Source organism: Rhinopithecus bieti, unplaced genomic scaffold (assembly GCF_001698545.2).
Source record: "Rhinopithecus bieti isolate Rb0 unplaced genomic scaffold, ASM169854v2 scaffold_39870, whole genome shotgun sequence".
Lineage (NCBI taxonomy): Eukaryota > Metazoa > Chordata > Mammalia > Primates > Cercopithecidae > Rhinopithecus > Rhinopithecus bieti.
Window position 1 is genome coordinate 2,009,495 of NW_016817144.1, and position 20,976 is coordinate 2,030,470.

Here is a 20,976-nt window from a genome sequence, read left to right on the forward strand (position 1 = left end):
TCTCAAAAAAAAAAAAAGAAAAGAAAAGAAAATGAAATCAGGATATCAGAAAGCTGTCTGTACTCCCGTGTTCACTGCAGCATTATTCACAATAGTGAAGATGTGGAAACAACCTATATGTTCATCTACAAATGAAGGGATTAACAAAATATGGTATATAGATATAATAGAATATTATTCAACATTAATGAAAGGAAATGCTATCATATGTGACAAGATAGATGAAGCTGGAGGACTTTTACTGAGTTAAATAGCCAATCACAGTAGGATAAATACTATATAGTAGTCAAACCCCTAGAAGAGGAGAGGAGAATGGTAGCTGCCAGGGGCTTACAGAAGGGGAAAATGGGGAGTTGCTGTTCAATGCATATAAAATTTCAGGTACAGAAGATGAAAATGTTTGAGAGATCTGCTGCACAACACTGTGATTATAGCTACAATACTGTGGTATACACTTAAAATCTCAAGTAGATCTTATGTTGTGTATTTTTACTACAATAAATAAAAGAAAAAACTATTTTAAAAAGGGAAGCTTCTAAACGTTTATTTAATTTTGTTTTCAATGTGATTCAGGTAGACGTTTCATATGCGAAACGGGGATGAACAGTCTGATCATAAAAATGTGCTTACAATTGAAAAACATGATTACTAAATCTGAAAATCACAACGGAAACAGGAAACGGCAGATTAAATATTGTAGAAAATCAAATCAGTGAATTAGAAAACCAGCTCAAAAAATTCTCTGAGAAAACAAAGGAAAACATAAAAAGATGGCTATAACCAATGAAAGTGTAAGAGATGAAGAATATAGATTCAAAATCCCCAATACAGAGATAATACGAATTCCAAGAGGAAACACACAGAAACTGGAGAAGCAGTAAAGAAATAATACTCAAAATGCCCATCAAGATTGTATAGAAAAGAGCCTTCAAGAATGAACTTAGGGCTGGCCACAGTGGCTCATGCCTGTAATCCCATCATTTTTGGGAAGCTGAGGTAGGCAGATCACTTGATGTCAGGAGTTTGGGACCAGCCTGACCAACATGTTAAAACCCCAACTCTACTAAAAATACAAAAAAAAAAAAAAAAAATTAGGCGTGGTTTCGCGTGCGTGTAAGCCCAGCCACTCGGGAGGCAGGAGAATCGCTTGAACCCAGGAGGCAGAGGTTGCAGTGAGCCGAGATCGTACCATTGCACCCCAGCCTGGGCAACAAGAGCAAAAACAACAGTAAATAGGATTGCTCTCTTGATTTCTTTTTGGATAATTCATTGTTAGTGTATAGAAGTGCTACTGATTTTTGTATGTTGATTTTGTATCCTGAAATTTTACTGAATTCATTTATTAGTTTAAATAGTTTTTTAATGCAGTCTTTAGGGTTTTCTGCATATATGATTATGTCATCTGCAAATAGAAACCATTTTCCTTTTTACTTTCTAATTTGGATGCTTTTTTCTTGCCTGACTACTCTGGCTAGGACTTCTGTACTGTTTAATAGGTGGTGAGAGTGCACCTTCTTGCCTTTTTCTCGATCTTAGAGGAAAAGCTTTTTTAGCTTTTCGCTGTCTGAGTATTATGCTAGGTATGGGCTTTGTCGTGTATGCATTTTGTTATTTTGATGTACATTCCTTCTGTACTTAATTTATTGCGTTTTTATCATAAAAGAATGTTGAAATTTGTCATACTCTTTCTGCATTGATCCAAATGATCGTATAATCTCTGTTCTTCATTCTGTTAATGTGGGGTGTCACATTTATTGTTTAGCATATATTGTACCATCCTGGCATCTTAGGGATAAATCCAACTTGATTATGGTGTATGATTCTTTTTTTTTTTTTTTTGAGACGGAGTCTTGCTCTGCCGCCCAGGCTGGAGTGCAGTGGCCAGCTCTCAGCTCACTGCAAGCTCCGCCTCCCGGGTTCACGCCATTCTCCTGTCTCAGCCTCCCGAGTAGCTGGGACTACAGGCGCCCGCCTCGTCGCCCGGCTAGTTTTTTGTATTTTTTAGTAGAGACGGGGTTTCACCGTATTAGCCAGGATGGTCTCCATCTCCTGACCTCGTGATCCGCCCGTCTCGGCCTCCCAAAGTGCTGGGATTACAGGCTTGAGCCACCGCGCCCGGCCGGTGTATGATTCTTTTAATGTGCCATGGAATTCAGTTTGCTAGTATTTTGTTGAGGATTTTTGCATCTATGTTCTTCAGGTATATTGGCTTGTAATTTTCCTTTATTGTAGTGTCTTTGTCTGGTTTTGGTATCAGGGTAATGCTGGCTTTGTACAATGAATTTGGGAGTATTCCCTCTTCTTCAGTGTTTTGAATGAGTTTGAGGAGGATTGGCATTACTTCTCAAATGTTTGGTGGAATTCACCAGTGAAGTCATCTGGTTCTGGGCTTTTCTTGGTTGGGAGATTTTTAATTACTGATTCAGTTTCCTTACTAATTATTGGTCTGTTCATATTTTCTGTTCTTCATGATTCAATCTTGGTAGGTTTTGCATTTCAAGTAATTTGTTCATCTCATCTGGGTTATCCAATACATTGGCATACTGTTGCTCATAGTACTTTCTTACAGTTCTTTTTAATACTTTTTTTTTTTTTTCTTGAGATAGGTTCTCGCTCTGTCACCCAGGCTGGAGCACAGTGGTACAATCACTGCTCACTGCAGCCTTGACTTCTTGGGCTGAACCAATCCTACCTTATCCTCCCAAGTAGCTGGGACCTCAGGTGTGTGCCACCACATCCAGCTAATTTTTTTTATTTTTTGTTTTTTGTAGAAATGAGGCTCACTATGTTGCTGAGGCTGGTCATGTACTCCTGGGCTCCAGCAATCCTCCTGCCTCAGCCTCCCAAAGTGTTGGGATTACAGGAATGAGCCACTGCACCCAGTCATTCTTTTTATTTCTGTTAGATTGAGTGTAATGTCTTATCTTTCATTTCTGATTTTAGTTGTTTAGTCTTCTCTCCTTTTTTCTTATTCTATGTAGCCAAAGGTTTTTCAACTTTGTTGATCATTTCAATTAATCAACTCTTAGTTTCATTTTCTGTATTGTTTTTATTTTCCTTTTATTCCTGCCCTAATCCTTACTATTAATATTTACTTCAATCTGCTGGCTTTGAGTTAGTTTGTTCTTTTTTTAGTTCCTTAAGGTGTACATCTAGGTTGTTGATTTGAGTTGTTTTTCTTTTTTAATGTAAGCTTTTACAGTTGTAAATTTTCCTCTTAGCACTGCTTTCACTGAATCCTGCACATTTTGGTGTGTTGTGTTTTTGTTTTCATTTGTCTCAAGATATTTTCTAATTTCCTTTATTTTCATTTCTTATTTGACTCATTGGTTGATGAGAATTTGTTGTTTAATTTTCACACATTTGTGGACTTTAATACATCATTTTGTTAATTGCTTTCTGACTGTTACATAGTTCCTTTTGTTCCTTTCTTCCTTATGTTTCTTTGTGATTTGATGATTTTTGTTGTTGTAGCTTGCTTTGATTCCTTTTCTTTATATTTTGTGTACCTACTATGTTTAAAAAATTTATGTTACCATAAGGGGTACATAAATCATCTTATAGTGGTAACAACCTATTTTAAGCTGATAACTTCGATTGTATTAAAACATTCAATACTTTTTACTCACTCACACACTTTATGTTATTAATGTCCCAATTTTCACCTTTTAATATTCTGTATTCATTAACAAATTATTGTGTGATATGAAACCATCCAAATTGTCCCATAAAATGGATGTTTATTTTTTTTTTGAATAAACATAGAAATTAACCCTCCCAGTCTTAACACTCGAGAAAGTTAACGTTTGTCTTAATTGAGTTCCTTTCTCTGGAAACCAACCATCAGTTATCGCAGATAGTATCAAGGAACTGAAACTTACCAGATCACGGCATCTAGACAACGTTATGCCAGACCCCTCACCTATCATGATTGCCTAACCAGCCACCTGCTTCCTGTTGATGAACTCCTCTTCCTTACCACTGCCTAATTCCTGTTTTCCCACATGTACTTATATTTCTTCCCTGCTATATAAACTAATTTTAGTTGGGTGAGGAGATGGATTTGATACTGATCTCCCATCTCCTTGGCTGCAGTGCCCAAATAAAGCCCTCTTCCCTAGCAATACTCATTGTCTCATTGATTGGCTTTCTATGCAGTGAGCAATGGGACCTAGACTGGACCCCTGGTGTTTCGGTAACAGTTATAGTTATTTTAAGACTTTCATCTTTTAATTTTTATATTAAAGTTTAAAATGATTATGAACCACTATTACATCAATAGAGTAATCTGTATTTTATGTATAATTCTTTTATCAGCGAGTTTCATATTTTCATGTGTTTTCATGCTACTAACTAGTGTCCTTTCATTTCAACTTGAAGAAGCCCCTTTAGAATTTCTTTGAAGTCAAGTGTAGTGGTGATGAACTCCTTCAACTTTTGTTTGTCTGGGGCCATATCGCTCTTTCATTTTTAAAGGACAGACTTGCATGCTATATAATAATATCCTTGACTGGCAGTTTTTCTCTTTCATTACTTTGAATATATCATCCCATTCTCTCCTGGCCTATGAAGTTTCTGTTGAAAAATCCTTTGCCAGTTTTATGAGTCTCCTTTGTATGTAATGAGTTGCTTTTCTCTCTTTGATTTCAAAATTCTTTCTTTCTCTTTGACATTTGACAATTTGATGATAATGTGTCCTGGTGTAGATCTCTTTACATTCAACCTACTTGGGATTCTTTGAGCTTCATAAATCTGGATGTCCATTTTTCTCCTCAGATTAGTTCTTTAAATAAGCTTACTGCTTTTCTCTCTCTTCTCTTTCTCTGACTTTAGTAATATGTAAATTGGCCTACTTGATAGTATCTCATAAGTTTCTTATGTTTTCTTCAGTCTTTTAAAAAATATTTTTGCTCTGTGGAATGTATAATTTCAAATGTCCTGTCTTTGAGTTTACTGATTCTTTCTTGTATTTGATCAAGGCTGCCGTTGAGCCCCTCTAGATAAGTTTTTAGTTCAAGTTATTGTATTCTTCAGCCCTCAGATTTTCTCTTTAAAATATTTTGTTTGTGAAAATACTCATTTTGTTTATGTATAATTTATCCTAAGCTTATTGAAATTTTGATTATGGTTATTTTTAATTCTTATCAGCTAATCCATTTACCTTCATTTTTTTAGGGTTGGTTTCTGGAGATTTATTTTGTTCCTTTCTTTGGGCCATTTTTATTTTCCTTGACCCTTTTTATTAATGTGTATATATTTGAAAAATAGCCACTTCTCCCAGTCTTTATGGACTGGCTTTGTACAGGGGCAAACCTTCAAGAATTGGCCTGAGTAGAGATTCTGGGGTCCTCAGAAACTTTTTCTGTGGATATGTCTTCTCTGGACTTCTGTGTGTAAATTTCTAAGTAGTGGGATTGCTGGTTTCTGTTTTTAGGAGATCATAATCTCTTGTTCCTTCTTATTTTGTGTCTTGTACTATGGGCCTTCTAAAGCTAGTAGCACACTGGCTCAATCCTTTTTTGGTTATTACTTGCTCTTTTATTTTCAGCTGCCCCTCTGCACTCAGTTTATGCTGCATCCCACCAGTGCTTCAAGACAGATGAGACAGAAACAAGTTCCTTGGGCAGTCCCCCAAGAGTCTGAATGTTGGATATATGCTTTAGTCTTCTCTTTCCCTCCCCAGGGAGAAGCTGTGGAGCATGAGCTTTTCTAATTGTGTTATGGTGAGCCAGGGGTAGGAGCTCTGGCCGTGAGTGCTTATTAGTCCAAACCACCACCTTTGTTCTCAGTGGTCCCCAGGCATTTAGAGTATACCAGTTCTGTGAGTACCTGCAGAATCCAGTCCCTTAGGCAGCCCCTTCCAAAAGCCAGAGTGTTGGACAGATGCTTCAACTTTTTCCTTCCCCAAGGAGAAGCTGGGATTGGGGGCTTCCACCTGCTAGTTCTGAGCTAGTGGAAGGGGCTATGGTCAGTTACTGCATACTAGTCCAAACTGGAGGCTTTGTTCTCAGCAGTTCCCAACATGGGACCCTTTCCTTTCAGAGCTAAGATTGAGGCAAGACAGCAACAAGTCCCTTAAGTAACCTTGCTTATGGCACAGGAGGATTCCACAAATTTTCTTACTGGCTTCAGTGTGGTTGGTTTCATGCTTGCCTGGGGTACAGGAGCCTCTCATCTGGTCTCTGGATGTCTCACAACGGGAATTTTGGTCCATGTATTGTTGTTGAATTTATGTGTCCATTGAGAGAAGGAGAGTCTTGCTGACATCACCCCGTAAAGTAATTTTCTTTTACAGGAGGACATTTGATTGGTCTTCCTTTAGCCTTTATATCTTTATACGTATAATATCATTCCTTATTTCTTTATATGTACAGGGATAAGTTTATATTTTTCTAGTATTAAGAATCAGCGTTGATACTTAGAGAGTGTTTGTGAATTCCTGTTGAAATATTTTCTCATTAGGAAAAAGTGAAAGGGAAAATTTATATTTGCCTAGTTTTACGGCTTAAGAGTAGTAAAGGGCATGTCAGGGAATGTTACAAATGTATTGAATTTTTTCTTTCCATGTTGGTTTTGGCATCCTGAAATTAATTGAGGCACAGTACCCCTTTTCTGCTTGGCACAAGTACCATATTATGAGCTCACTGTGATCAGGTCCCCTGTATCAATTGTAGGCTGTCCTTATAAGCACCAGGACTTGCTATTCTGTGTGGCATGTGGCACCTGTTATTCGTAAAAACGCTTTTAGGGTTGAACTTTTCTCCTACTTTCTGTTTTGCTGTTCACCCCGACCACCAGCGCCATCACTGAATTTCAGCCTTTGTACTTACTTAGAGTTTAAGTTGTTTCCAGCTGGAGACAGTCTCATGGCAGAAAATGAAATTTCTGTACCTAATGTCCTGTTTTTCTTGTGCCAGCCAGATTTTAACAAATACTGACCTCCTTCAGTGGGCTTAAATGCCTTCACAAGAAGCTGGCTTCTGCAATGACGTCTCCATTACTTGGCCTTCATTGGAGCACGTATTAGGGGTAACATAATAAGTTTAGTTAATAATAATGGACATGTTTAATTGGAAGCAGGGCTATTCAATTTGTATTTGTAATGGGTTTGGAGGCCAAGAGAGCAATTTGGACTACAGATATAGATTTTGTAAGCAAAACTTCTTATTATTTGAAAAATTAATACATTGGATCATCCAGAGAAAGCTTGTAAAATGAAAATAAATTAGTTTAGACACAGAACTTTGGGATCATAGCGTGTATGGGTTGGGCAAAGAAAGCTAGTGAAGGTTACTGTGAAGGAGATCTCTGAATGATAGGATGAGAACCACGGAAAAATGGTTTTTGTTTGTTCATTTGTTTTTAGACAGGGTCTCACTCTGTCACCCAGCCTGTAGTGCAGTGGAACAATCACAGCTCACTGTAGCCTCAATCTCCTACTGGCCTCAAATGATCCTCCTACCTCAGCATCCCAAGTAGCTGGGACCACAGGCATGCACCACCAAGCCCGACTGACTACTTTTTTTCGCATATTGCCCAGGCTGGTGCCAAACTCCTGAGCTTAAGCAATAGGCCCACCTTGGCCTCCCAGAGTGCTGGGATTAGGTGTAAGCTACTGCATCTGGCCAGAAGAAGGGTTTTATGGAGCCATTGAATGCAGCTTCTTTAAACTACTGTCTCTAATGTTGTAGTGAGATCACCTAAATTAAGGACAGGTTATGACTCAGTTGCTTGAGTGTCTAGGAGACTGTTGATGACCTTACTTGTAGCACTTTTGGGATGAATGCAAGTCATATTGTAGTTGATTGAAAATATATGACAGGTTAGAGCATGGCCCCAATAACATTTTTGAAAATTTATCGTGAGGGTAAAGAGGTTGGTACAGAAGGACAGCTACAAGTGAATTAAGAGGGTGTGTTGTTTTATGTATGCAACCCTGTGCAATAAAGAGATAAATATTTCAGGCTCCTTTTTAAATTAGTATTTTTTATGAGAAGAATTTTAATATTTAAGCATTTTCAATTTTAAGTATAGATCTTTTATGATTATTTAATCTATTCTTAAAGAAGAATAGGCCACTGCTTAGTATGACATATCAGGTTACCTCTCCTCATAGAGTTTTAAATGCTTATATCAGCTGATGCACCTTGACTGGTAAAATTATACTCAAAATATTAACTTTGCCCATTTTTCTCATTTGCTTTTAACTATTTGGATGTTTGTGATACTGAATAGGGGTAAAAAATAAACAGCTCTCTTTAAAACAGCCTTTTCAGCCATTTTACATTTACTTATTCACTAGTCTAAGGAATGTTACTCTATCAGCTTTAATTACAAAATACATTCATTTTAACATTGTCTTTTGAATTAGCATTCTGTCTTTTGGAAATACTTAGTGTAGGTCACAGTTTGTGAGGAAATCCTGATATGGTTTGTGGTTGAATGTTAGTGACTTTAATCTATTGTATAATGGTTATTTTCCATTTCATATATCTTGAAGCCGTTGTTCAGAGAATAGGTGTTCATAATTATGGAACTTTCATTGAAGTGGTTTGAATAAAATCATATAAGAGAGACTCCTGGCTAAAGGAGGCTATTTAAGAATGTATTTTATATGATATTTATATGAGAGAAGTCTTTCTGATGAAGTCCATTTAAACTCGTTTCCTACTTACCCTGCATTTCACATTTTACCTAAATTAACAGGGTGTGTTTTTAAATAGAAGACTTTGATATACGTGTGGTTTCTGACATGCTTTCAAATTAATTGAAACTTTACGTGAAGATTTTGTTATTTTATATATTGTAAGGCTTCATGTTGATGTGGAACATGAATCCAACCAAGTTTACTGACCCTGAAACAATGTTCTTCTGATAGAATATATGCTTCATTTTCTCTCTTTTTACACTTGGGAAAAGGGGAAAGGAGGAGAAAAGATTTAAATGCAGGTGATTTATTTTAGTCTGACTTAAAAACAGCATTTGCATAAGCAAGTCTGTGGCATTTATGTAACCTCTTATAATTTAAATGAAGTGAAATATGATACATAAAAAGGTTATTATTTGTATTTCTTTTTTTTTTTTTCATGTGGAACATCTTTTTTTGTGTCGTTGTTGTTGTTGTTGTTGTTGTTGTTTGAGATGGAGTCTCGCACTGTCTCCCAGGCTGGAGTGCAGTGGCACAATCTCAACTCACTGCAACCTGTGCCTCCCAGGCTCAAGCGATTCTCCTTGCCTCAGCTTCCCAAGTAGCTGGGATTACAAGTGCTCACCACCATGCCCAGCTATGGAACATCATTGTTAATACAAACTATCATCTCATTTCCAAGGGAAAAAAAAATGGTAATCCTAGATTCTAATACTCTGTGTCCTCTGAATTCTCCAAATTGTGATTTGATTATTTTGGTCTCTTAGCAGGGAACAGTACACTGGGAAGCTCCGAATGAGGTCACATTCTATGAGTCCAACTCACAGAGAAGATGGACAAAATATTACCCCAAAGATTTGTGTAAGATTAGATTTTACTTTTGTTTGGTTTTTGCTTGTTGCTTTAAAATAGCTGAACAAAGTTTTAATTTCACTTGTTGAAGTGCCAATGATTGGTTTCAAAACGGAATAAAGTTGGATGATTCTGGTGAACATCCTGATGTCAAAGAAAGTGGAGTGTTGGGTATATACCGTAGTATCCCTTCTACTTCCTCAATGATTCTGAAGTGTTATATTCATCAGTCTGTTGTTTCTCCTGTGTAACAAAGAATAACATTTTCCCTTTGTTCAGAATATATATGGAAATGATTATATACCCGGTGATCATAAAATTAAGAAGAAATTGGTATTGTAGTGAAGTAGGGAACACTGCTTTTCTAATGAAGGTAAACTGTGTATATCTTGAAATAAGACTGTCTTGCATCTATTTATTCAACATAGATTTGGTTTGGACAAGGTGCTAATGAGCACTCCAGTTAGCTTTTTTTTTTTTGAGTTGGAGTCTCACTGTTGCCCAGGCTGGAGTGCAGTGGTGCAATCTTGGCTCACTGCAACCTCCGCCTTCCAGGTTCAAGCTATTCTCCTGCCTCAGCCTCCCAAGTAGCTGAGACTACAGACATGCGCCACCAAGCCTGGCTAATTTTTGTATATTTAGTAGAGACAGGGTTTCACCATGTTGGCCAGGGTGGTATTAAACTCCTGACCTCAAGTGATCCTTCTGCCTGCCTCAGTCTCCCAAAGTGTTGGGATTACAGGCCTGAGCCACTGCACCCGGCCCCAGTTAGCTTTGAAAAGAGAAACACTGTGCCTGCTTATTCCAGTCTTATTGCCTAACTCTGGCTGTCTTGAGCTACATGACTTTTCGTTACAAGAGAAAGCATGTATAACACATGACTGTTTTAGCACATGGCACTATAAACATAACTCATTGCATTGTATCCAATGATAATTTGGAATTAAAAAATATAAAGGGCAGCACATTTTCAGTAGTGATAAACTACAATCATTATATTTACTCAGAATAAGCAAGGCAGGTACATTTTCTTTTTTTTTTTTTTTTTTTTTTTTTTGAGACAGAGTCTGGTTCTGTCGCCCGGGCTGGAGTACAGTGGCCGGATCTCAGCTCACTGCAAGCTCTGCCTCCTGGGTTCACGCCATTCTCCTGCCTCAGCCTCCCGAGTAGCTGGGACTACAGGCGCCCGCCACCTCACCTGGCTAGTTTTTTTTTGTATTTTTAGTAGACACAAGGTTTCACTGTGTTAGCCAGGATGGTCTCGATCTCCTGACCTCGTGATCCACCCGTCTCGGCCTCCCAAAGTGCTGGGATTACAGGCTTGAGCCACTGCGCCCGGCCACATTTTCTTATTTAAGAAATTCTTGTTCATGAAAAAGCATACCAAAAGCAGAGGACCACTAGTAGAAGTGATAATGAATTTTAATATAGTTTTATAAATAATAATAATGCAATATTTTATTGAAAAGAAATGTAGAAACTCAGTAAAATATGAAGAACATTTTAGTGCATTTAAAAAAATTACTTCATATTAATTTAAATGACCATATATAGAAATAGGTACATTTGTTAGCAATTAAGCTTTCTAAAAGCATGAGAATGCTGTATCAACAAATCTAATTTCAAATATTCTTTCTGGGCTGGAAACTAGCCATTCTCTTTCACAGACTTACCTTTCTAAGTTTTTAGGGTTTTCTGGTCATAGTCAATTTCTGGGCACAGTTCTTAGGTTGTCTCTAGTTCATTATAGTTTTAATCTGGGCTGATAAATTGTAATACAGAAATTATACAGGAGGGAAAAAAAGCATGGAATTGTTATGTTTTAAAAAGTAGAGAATCACCATAATTGTGTTTTTTTGTTTTTGTTCTTTTTTTTGAGATGGAGTCTCGCTCTGTCGCCTAGGCTGGAGTGCAGTGGCGTGATCTTGGCTCACTGCAAGCTCTGCCTCCTGGGTTCACGCCATTCTCCTGTCCCAGCCTCCCGAGTAGCTGGGACTATAGGCGCCCGCCACCACGTCTGGCTAATTTTTTGTGTTTTTAGTAAAGATGGGGTTTCACCGTGTTAGCCAGGATGGTCTCGATCTCCTGACCTTGTGATCTGCCTACCTCGGCTTCCCAAAGTCTTGGGACTACAGGCGTGAGCCACCACACCCGGCCATAATTGTGTTTTTATGATGTGAGTCCAAAGATTATTTATATTCAGTGTATGAGTGAGAATTAATTTAAGAACAAAGAGCTTCTTGGACATCAGCACAAAACTTCCTGTTAACTAATTTTTTTGAGAATAATTCATCTTTTCATGTCGCCCCTGCCCCCCACAACACACTTTAAAGCTACTGTGGTATACCACAATCAAAACTTTTTGTAAAAGAACTTAAAGAGAAGAGCCTGGGTTAATTTTTTAATTTTTTACTTTTGAAATCTAGTTATGGTGTGAATATATTATTAAGGCAGCTCATAGCCCTAAGCTGCTGTACTAGTCATTATTTAGAACTGAGAACCCTAGTTCAGTTGTAACCCAATCCTTTCCTCTGAGGGCAATACAGCATTACCAGACAAGCACACAAAACTTTCATGGCACTGAATGACATATATTTTGTCCTTTTTTTCTCTCTCCCTTCCCCCCTCTTTCTTTTCTTTTCCTCCTTCCCTTTCCCTGCTTTCCCTTCTTTCCTCCCTTCCTTTCTTCCTTCTTTCCTTCCTCCCTTCTTTCCTGTCCTTCCTCTTTATTTCCCCTTTTATCTCTTCTATCTTTTCCTCTTTTATCTCTTTCATCTTTTCCTCTTTTATTTCTTCCTTCTTTCCTCCCTCTCCTCTTCCTTTTTCCCTTTTGTATTTCAGGAAGTTTATTCGAAAAAATCTCCTGTTTCTTTGGATGATAGTGACATTGAAGCTCGCCTTAATAGTTGGAATCTTGGGGTAAAAAAAAGTATTTGCTTTATGTATCTATAGATGTGTCAAAGTCATATTGTATGTGGATAATAATATCTGAACTAATTTGATTTTATTCAGTGAATGTTGGATGTTAGACATTTGTTACTGTGTGGCCTTGAGAAGGGCTTAAGTATAAGAAATAAATAACATTCTGAACAAACATAAAATAGTCCCTGTCCCCAACAAGCTAACTTTCTTATGTGTGAAATAAGAGATATAAAATAGTTAAGTAACAATAATAATTTAAGATAGTATATGGTAGAATACCAAGATGAGTTATGTGAGTCGCCCAAAGTGGAGGGGAGGGAAGGGAGAACTTGAAGCAACACAGCCATTTGGGTTAAAAACACTCAAGGGGACCTCATGGATGAGCAGCTGTTATGGACAGCAGTTTATAGAGGCTGTGGGTCAAGAAAGTATTTGGAGAGGTAGAGAGGTGGGAATTGGTGGCAGAAATAGGCACTAAGAGCGACGTGGTGGGGTAAGTGAACTGTCGTGATTGGTTGTTTAGAATTTATGTATGGAATCTGTGAGCACTGTGTCAGGCTGCATTACATTGGAGCTTTGAATGCTAAATTGAGAAGTTTAGCTTTTAAATTTTAGGCAATATTGAGCCCTGGCTTTTTTTTTCTCATTTCACTTTACATATATGCTAACTGTTTAAATGCTTTTAGGAAACAACAAAAAGTGCTTAAAATGATTTTAGAATATGTTTTATTACAAAATAATTTGTAGTTTGAAAATATAGAAAATCAGAGGAATAAAATCAACAGAGACCTGTGTTAACATTTTGTTATATAACATATCTTTTCCTCCCTTTTTTTCTGTGTGTTTTTATAAGATTCAATAAAATTTATTATAAATACTATCTTATATGCAATTTAACATTTTACATGAGTTTGTAAGAACTCTAAAAGACTGTGAATGGTAGCATTTATTTTTCTTTTGGATGGATATTCCATAAGCTTTTAAGTGTTCTGCTATTTTGGACATCTGAGTTGCTCCCAGTTTGTTTAACACAAGTAATTTTGCAGTAAAATTCCTTGTAAGAATCTTTTTATACATATTTAGTTACTTTCTTAGCTTACATTACATCTTTGGTACATCTTTTGGTACAAGGTTTGTACCAATTTCAACCAGCAGTATCAGTTGTCCATTTTCTTCACCAGCAGTATATCAGTTGTCCATTTTCCACCTATTCACTGACATTAGGGATTGTTATTTCAAAAAACTTAAAACCTTTCTACTAATAAGAGTCTTTAATGAAAGCAGTGCTTTAGGGAAATTGACTTAGTGGGATTATGAAAGTTCTATTGGATATGAGTAGAAATGGAGAAAAGGTCCTGATTATCCTTTAGGTCTTTTTTTTCTTTTCTTTCTTTCTTTCTTTTCTTTTTTTTTTTTTTGAGACAGAGTCTTCCTGTGTTGCACAAGCTGGAGTGCAGTGGTGCTATTGTGGCTTACTGCAACCTCTGCCTCCCAGGTTCAAGCAATCCTCCTGCCTCAGCCTCCCAAGTAGCTGGGATTACAGGTGCGTGCCACCATGCCTGGCTAATTTTTATATTTTTAGTAGAGACGGGGATTTCACCATGTTGGTCAGGCTGGTCTCGAACTCCTGACCCTCAGGTGATCTGCCCACCTCGGCCTCCCAGAGTACTGGGATTACAAGCATGAGCCACTGCGCCTGGCCGTTTTAGGTCTTTATAGTGGACTCCATGTTAGTATGATTGCTGGGAGGAGGGAAAGGTAAAAAGGAAAAACTTTTGAGAGAGTAAAATGTGCTAAGTGACTGATCGAAAGACTGAACTGAAGGGCATCTAAAGGCTTGGTTCTGAGAAATGGAAATGTTGGCCTTTTGTCAGTTAATTGACTGTCAGATGGGGGCGGACCCATTTTAAACGTTTTAATTTAGATAGTGGAGTTGAAAACTGGTAAGGTTAAATGGGGTAGTTCAAGGCCTAGAGTTTCTTGGGAGTAAAGAGCTGGAGTTATATGTTGGAGTCACACTGTTTGAGAAGGCAGCTGCGCCCAGAAACTAGAACAGCTGTAGTCTTTGGAGAGCTCGGAGAGTCAGGAGGTCTGAGTGGGGAGCAGAGTGAGGGAGGATGTCTGGCTCATGGAATGGGCACAGTTAGAAGGTTGGGAAATGGATAGGAAATTAAAGTAATGTGGACCTCCTATTAATTTTGGGAGTTTTCTAGAGAAAGAGAGAAGTAGAATTGATGAAAGGAGGATGATAAATCAAAAGAAAAACGTTTTCATGTTTTAAGGTGCAGGGGAAGTTGCCATTGGAGGGAAGTCCTGTTACCAGTGTGGGAGAAGAGCACAGGAAATCCTTCAGAAAGACAAATTCCTTTTGCCAGAGAGCAACATCAAAGTGGAAAGAAAATTCTGGAGCTATCCTTTTAAACTCGCCTTTTCCCTTAGCCACTTGAACCATGATATACATTACTTAGCACATAGAGTACTTTTCACGGTTGTTTAACTGTTCTGAGAATTAAATCTTTCTTGGTATAATAAAATTAAAATATAACATTTAAGATATTGTGAGGTAATACCTTAGAAGTAGGTCTGTCTAGGGTTTTGTTTCACATTTTTATTGTTCAAAGAATACAATAACAGTGTAAAATATAAAAGTCTTGCATTTTTATGTATTTATACCATATAGGCATTAATCAGGCTGAGTGATATCTCTTTATTACAGTAGAATAATTTAAGTATCCAATTTATTAGAAAGCTTAGATTTTGCTTTGATTTTAGTTTTGTATGAGAATGTGTGACTGGCTTTTTTCTTTCTTCCTCTGAGTGATCCATTAGTAGCTAGAGTTAATTTTTGTGCTCTGGACTATGGATACATTTTTTATATTATTGGTGTTCTTGTCAGCACCTTCATTCTGATGCATTAGATGTTGTAGAATTTGAATTGTCTAGTTTTTGTTAAAAAATCAAAATTTTCCCAAATATATTCTTTATTTTCCCAGGAGTGTGTTAGTATTTTTTCTAGGAATACATAATTCAAGTAGAGATTTATTTATTAAAACTAGCAATGATATTTTTCTCTTGTATTTTTTCTTAATATTTAGCCTTTTCAACATTTAGTCTTTGTGACGCTTTCTTGCTTTCTCAATATATTTTATACCTATTTCGTGTCTGACTCTCTAAGTCACAAGCTGAAAGGTTGTGCTGTGGGTATTCGCTATTTGTGAGTTCATCTGAGTATTTGCATGGATGGAGGCTTTGAAACATTCTCCCTTTAGTGACTCATGGATCATTGTGAAACACTCTGTGTGTACCCATTTGAAAAGAAAACTTTAAAAAATATGTCTTATTTGGTTTTTCAAGTTTTAGATTCTATTATTTATTTTGTGATTAATATAATATCTTAAGATCTATGTCAGGAATATTGGAAATTTTTGATGTTGACTAGGGATTATTTGTAGTTTCCTTTTTAAAGTGCTGTAGTTTTAAGGTAGCAGGAAAAAGTCCTAAGTATGTTCATTCTGGTTTCTAGAATGTGCTTGTGAATTTTCTTTGATAAGTGAGGCATATAATATTAACATTCAATGAAAATCACAATCATGAAACAAGTTCCCTTTGAATTTAAATCCCTTTTTCTGCTTTATAGGTATAGAAATGGATGGGAAACATTAGCTTGCTGACACAATTGAAACCTGCCATTGAATGAAGCTTTTAAATTGGATCACTAAAAATCATGGTCATTGCTGACTGATGGTTTAAAAGAAAAATGACCATACATAGAAAGACCAACTTTTATCCTAAGAAAATTATGTTATTGTTACTCTTGTGTGGTAATTGAATTGGTAATATTTTCTTTGCAATTCTAATTATACATAGATTTGTAGTCTTTGTTATTTTTTCCTTTTTCTCCTTTCTCTTCTCTTTTTTTTCTCTTCTTTTTTTCTTTTCCTCTTCTTCATGGGTCTTTATTGTAATTTACTTAAGGTACAGAGAGGGGAAATATGTTGTGTTCATTAACGGGGTACTTTGTGGTATGAATAGTTGGGACAGTTCTCATTAAGTAAGCATGTAATTTCAGCTGTCTTATCTAGTTTTATTTTAGGCAGTTTCATGTTTTTTTTTTTTTTTTTTCATGTAGGTTAGAAACCTGCCCCTTTTCTTTTCTTTTTTCTCCTTTTCTTTTCTTTTTTTTTTTCTTTTCTTTTGAGACAGGGTCTTGCTGTGTCACCCAGGCTAAAGTGCAGTGGCAAGACCATAGCTCACTGCAGCCTTGAACTCATGGATTCAAGTGATCCTCTTGCCTCAGCCTCTTGAGTAGCTGGTGGTGCACACCACCATGCCTGACTCCTGTCCATTTCATACTACACAATGGTCTTGGAGAGAAACTGAGCTGAACATTCCGAGATTTTAGGCTTCTCATTCAGCTGTAGTTTTCCACAAATGAGTGAAAGTGTCAGATTTTGAGACTAGGACAAAGTTACCCGAATGAAGAAGAGTTATGAGAGTGGTTTACATAAAAAATTAATACTTAAGACAAATTCTCTTTGTCTTTCTCTAGAGTATAAAAATATCTGGAAGTATCTACTCAAAATGGTAACTGCTAATTCCACATGGTAAAATATAAGCGCTTATTTTCTTAACATTTTAAGTGTTTTTTAAGAATATTAAGTATTTATTATTCATAAAAAACAAAGCCATAACAGTATTTATAACATTTTCCCCAAAGCTTGCATTTGGGGAGTGTAACTGTATTCAGAGTTTTATTTGAGAAGTTGACATTTATTTCTTTTAAAAGTGAATGTAAACTTCTGGCCACGAGTAAATCTATTACAGCCAGGTTCTCCCAAAACCAAGAATTCTGGACAAAATACAGAAAGCAAACCACCTGGGGACTCTGAAAAGTCCATAATAACAGGCCGATTGAGAGGGAAGTTGGACTATGAAGAATCAGTGATACAGTGGCAGGAAGTTTCCTGGTTTTCTGTTTGTGTTTTTTTCTTCCTTAACTCCCAACTTTGACTCCATGGTGGGCCAAACTGAGGGATTGTGTAGCAGGCGTGGATGGCAGAAACTTACAGAGCAGTCCATCTTTTTGGCCAGAGAAGTGGGAGAATGGAAGAATGTGAGGGGATTTTTTTTTTTTTTTTTTAAATTTCCTGGCCCTGCCTCTACACCAGCCCCAGTGGAAAAACTATGCTATTGTGGTCTAAGGGCAGCAGTTAGTGCCCATCTGTTTGGATAGATCAACAGATTAAAGAAACCTCTGTTCATGCAAAGAATTGGGAGGAACATTTTATATACTATTTTTTTCCTATGTCTTTTCGCTTGCTATTATACTTTGCTCTGAGAGTGGGCCTAGTCACATGGAACTGTGCAATAGTGCAGTGAGGTTCCTTCAGAGTTTGAAGGAACCTCATCATTTTGGCCAGTGGGACTGAGAAAGAAGCTGTCAGAGCCAGAGAGGTATGCAGGGAAATCCAGGACTGGAAAGAGTGGGAGAAGGGGATTGCTAGTTCTGTGCATGAACCAATACAAGTTCCAGTCTTTCTCCAAGGTGGACACATGTGGAACACACCCCCCAAATCATAGTCTCATAGAAGTCTTAGAGAACTGAATTATGATATAAACTATTGCCCTAGTCCCAGACCACCCCAAGTGGTACATGTGAGGGGCAGACTCAAATGACATAGTAAAGACTTCAAACTTGGAACTGACACCAGAGCTTCTGTCCATAGAAGGAGAGATGGAATTTGCAGACTGATCTGAATGCAGTTGATTGTCCCCTGAGACAAACAAACAAGCATCACCATTTTTCAGAACCTCACAATATAATTATAATGATTAAGATGATAATTTTTCAGATCATAGAGAATTAAACTAGAGATTGGCAACAAATTATTTGGGAAATCCACAAAGATTTAGAAATTAACACACTTCTGAATAATCCAGGGGTAAAAGAAAAAATCTTAAGGGAAATGAGAAAATATTTTAAATGACAACACAACATATCTAAATGTGTGAGATGTAGCCAAAGTAGGTTTCATTGGGAAATGTACAGCATGAAATAGTTATTTTAGAAAAGAAGAGGGGGGTTCTATTTCTAGAATGGTAGCAGGAGGAGCTCCACAGATGTGCTCCATAGCAAAACAAGCATCATTGGTAACTGGTAATTAAAAGTCTCTGGAAATTGTCCTAAAGGCGTAGAGCAAATGAAGACATTTATTCAAGAAAATCAACTATAGCTTGGTAAGAACAGCAAGAGTTTTTGGCACGTGAACCATGACTTGCTTTCACTTTTCCCCTGTTCCTCCTCAAGCTCAGCTTCGCAGAAATTCCATTCCCAGTGGGTGTGGCAAAGAAGATGAAGTTTCTCTCCCCTCAGCTCCCAGTCGAGGGCTACAGTATCGTATTGGGAGGGGCATGCCGCCGAATTTCTTATCCCTTTGAAGCCTGAGTGGAGGTGGCTCAATTCCTCGTGAGTGAAGCTTAGTGGTTGGGGGAGAGGGCTGTCTTCCTCCACTCAGCCAAGACTGATAGGGCAGAAGCTTTACCCCAGACACAGTAGGTCAAGAATACTGTGGCCTTGATTGTCTTTACCTCAACTTGTTCATAGGATAGAGATTTCACTCCAGGAGTCGCAAACCAGGAACAAGAAAGCTACTCCCTCTGCATAGTGCCTAGTGTAGTAGCTCAGAGATTTTTGCACAGGGGGAGAGGCAGTCTGAAGATCAGTGAGATAAGAAGCTCTCCTCCAAGAAATGGACTAATGGAAACAGTGTGGGGAAGTTCAAGCCTAAGGATGCTCTAGAAAACAGTGGAGATTTTAGTGGTCAACAAATAAGGGGAGTCTGGTAGTTCCTACTAATTAACAGCAATAAGCTAAACCACAGGCTAGTACATTCACCAGAGAGAACCAGGGACAGAGACAGCTAAGAAGAGTCCTCCTGGGGTCAGAACAATTCTCAGAGACTACCTCAGCATCTATCTCTGCCTGAATTTAATTGAATCAGGCTATGGAGCAATTTATGACCCAGGGTATTATTGAAAATAATAGAACAAATGGCCAGCAATTAGTAGACATAAGAGCTCGGTGTGATATCACATTAGATATACAGTTTAATAAAAAGATAAGGGGAAAAAACAGTTAGAGGAGTCCTGCTGAATCCACTGTCATCACAGGTGATTGTGTGCATGCCCAAGGCTGCATGCACTGAGGGGTGACTCCAAAGTCTTCACACTGTGGGAGAAATAGTCTTTATGAAATAGTCTAGCCAAGCCACTAATCAAATAAACAAATGAAAACAACTAAAGTTACTCATGGAGAGGGGAATCAGTGTCCAAAGTTACTACATGATATTACCTAAAATGTCCAGTTTTCAAGAAAAACAATTACAAGACATGCAAAGAAACAGGAACGTATGGCCCTTATACAGAGAAAAATCATGCAACAGAAATGGCCTGTGAGAGGGCCGAGAGACCAGATTTAACAAACAAAGACTTCAAAATAGCCATTATAAATGTGTTCAAAGAACCAAAGGAAACGATGTTTAAAGAAGTAAAGAAAGCTGTGATGGGCCGGGCGTGGTGGCTTATGCCTGTAATCCCAGCACTTTGGGAGGCTGAGGTGGGCCGATCACAAGGTCAAGAGATCAAGACCATCCTGGCTAACATAGTGAAACCCCATCTCTACTAAAAATACAAAAAGTTAGCTGGGCATGGTGGCGCACACCGGTAGTCCCAGCTACTCAGGAAGCTGAGGCAGGAGGATCAGTTAAACCTGGGAAGTGGAGGTTGCAGATAGCCGAGATCGCACCACTGCACTCCAGCCTTGACGACAGAGCGAGATTCCATCTCAAAAACAAAAACAAAAAACAGAAAGCTGTGATGACCATATCTCATCAAATACAGAATATCCTAAAGAGATTTAAATTATAAAAAAGAACCAGAGCTGGGCACAGTGGCATGCACCTATAGTTCCAGCTCCTCAGGAGGCAGAGGAGGAAGGATTGCTTGAGCCCAGGAGTTTGAGGCTGTAGTGTGCTGTGATCATATCTGCGAATAGCCACTGTACTCCAGCCTGGGCAACATGGTGAGAACCTCATTGCTAAAAACAAAAAGCCAAAAAAAAAAAAAAAAAAAGCAGATGGAAATTACAGTGTTAAACAGTATAACCTAAGTGAAAAATTCACTATGGGGGCTCAGCAATAGATCTGAACTGGCAGAAGATTCAGTGAACTTGAAGATAGATTGATAGAGATTATGCAGGCCAAAGAAGAGAAAAAAAAGAATGCAGAAAAATGAACATTGCCTCAGGTAAATGTGGGATACCATTAAGTGCACCAGCATATGTGTAATGGGTGTACCAGAACAAGAGGAGACAAAGGAGCAGAAAATATGTTTGAAGAGCAATTGGCTGCAAAATTTCTAATTTGGTGAGAAGCATCAATTTGCACATCCAAAAAGCTCAATGCACTTCAAGTTTAAATATAAAGAGTCACACCTAGCAACAGTACTAAAATTGCTGAGAAACAAAGAGAAAATCTTTTTTTTTTTTTTTTTTTTTT

At 37.7% G+C, this 20,976-nt stretch overlaps 1 protein-coding gene across 1 annotated transcript in view; it reads left to right on the plus strand.

Annotated features, from left to right (window-relative positions):
• Positions 1-20,976, plus strand: part of CEP112 (centrosomal protein 112) — a 567,381-nt gene that overhangs the window by 52,924 nt on the left and 493,481 nt on the right. Inside the window, exons 5-6 of the mRNA XM_017855828.1 lie at positions 9,415-9,508; positions 12,341-12,418. Of these exons, the coding sequence (XP_017711317.1) occupies positions 9,415-9,508; positions 12,341-12,418 (172 nt within the window). The remainder of the gene's footprint in view (positions 1-9,414; positions 9,509-12,340; positions 12,419-20,976) is intronic.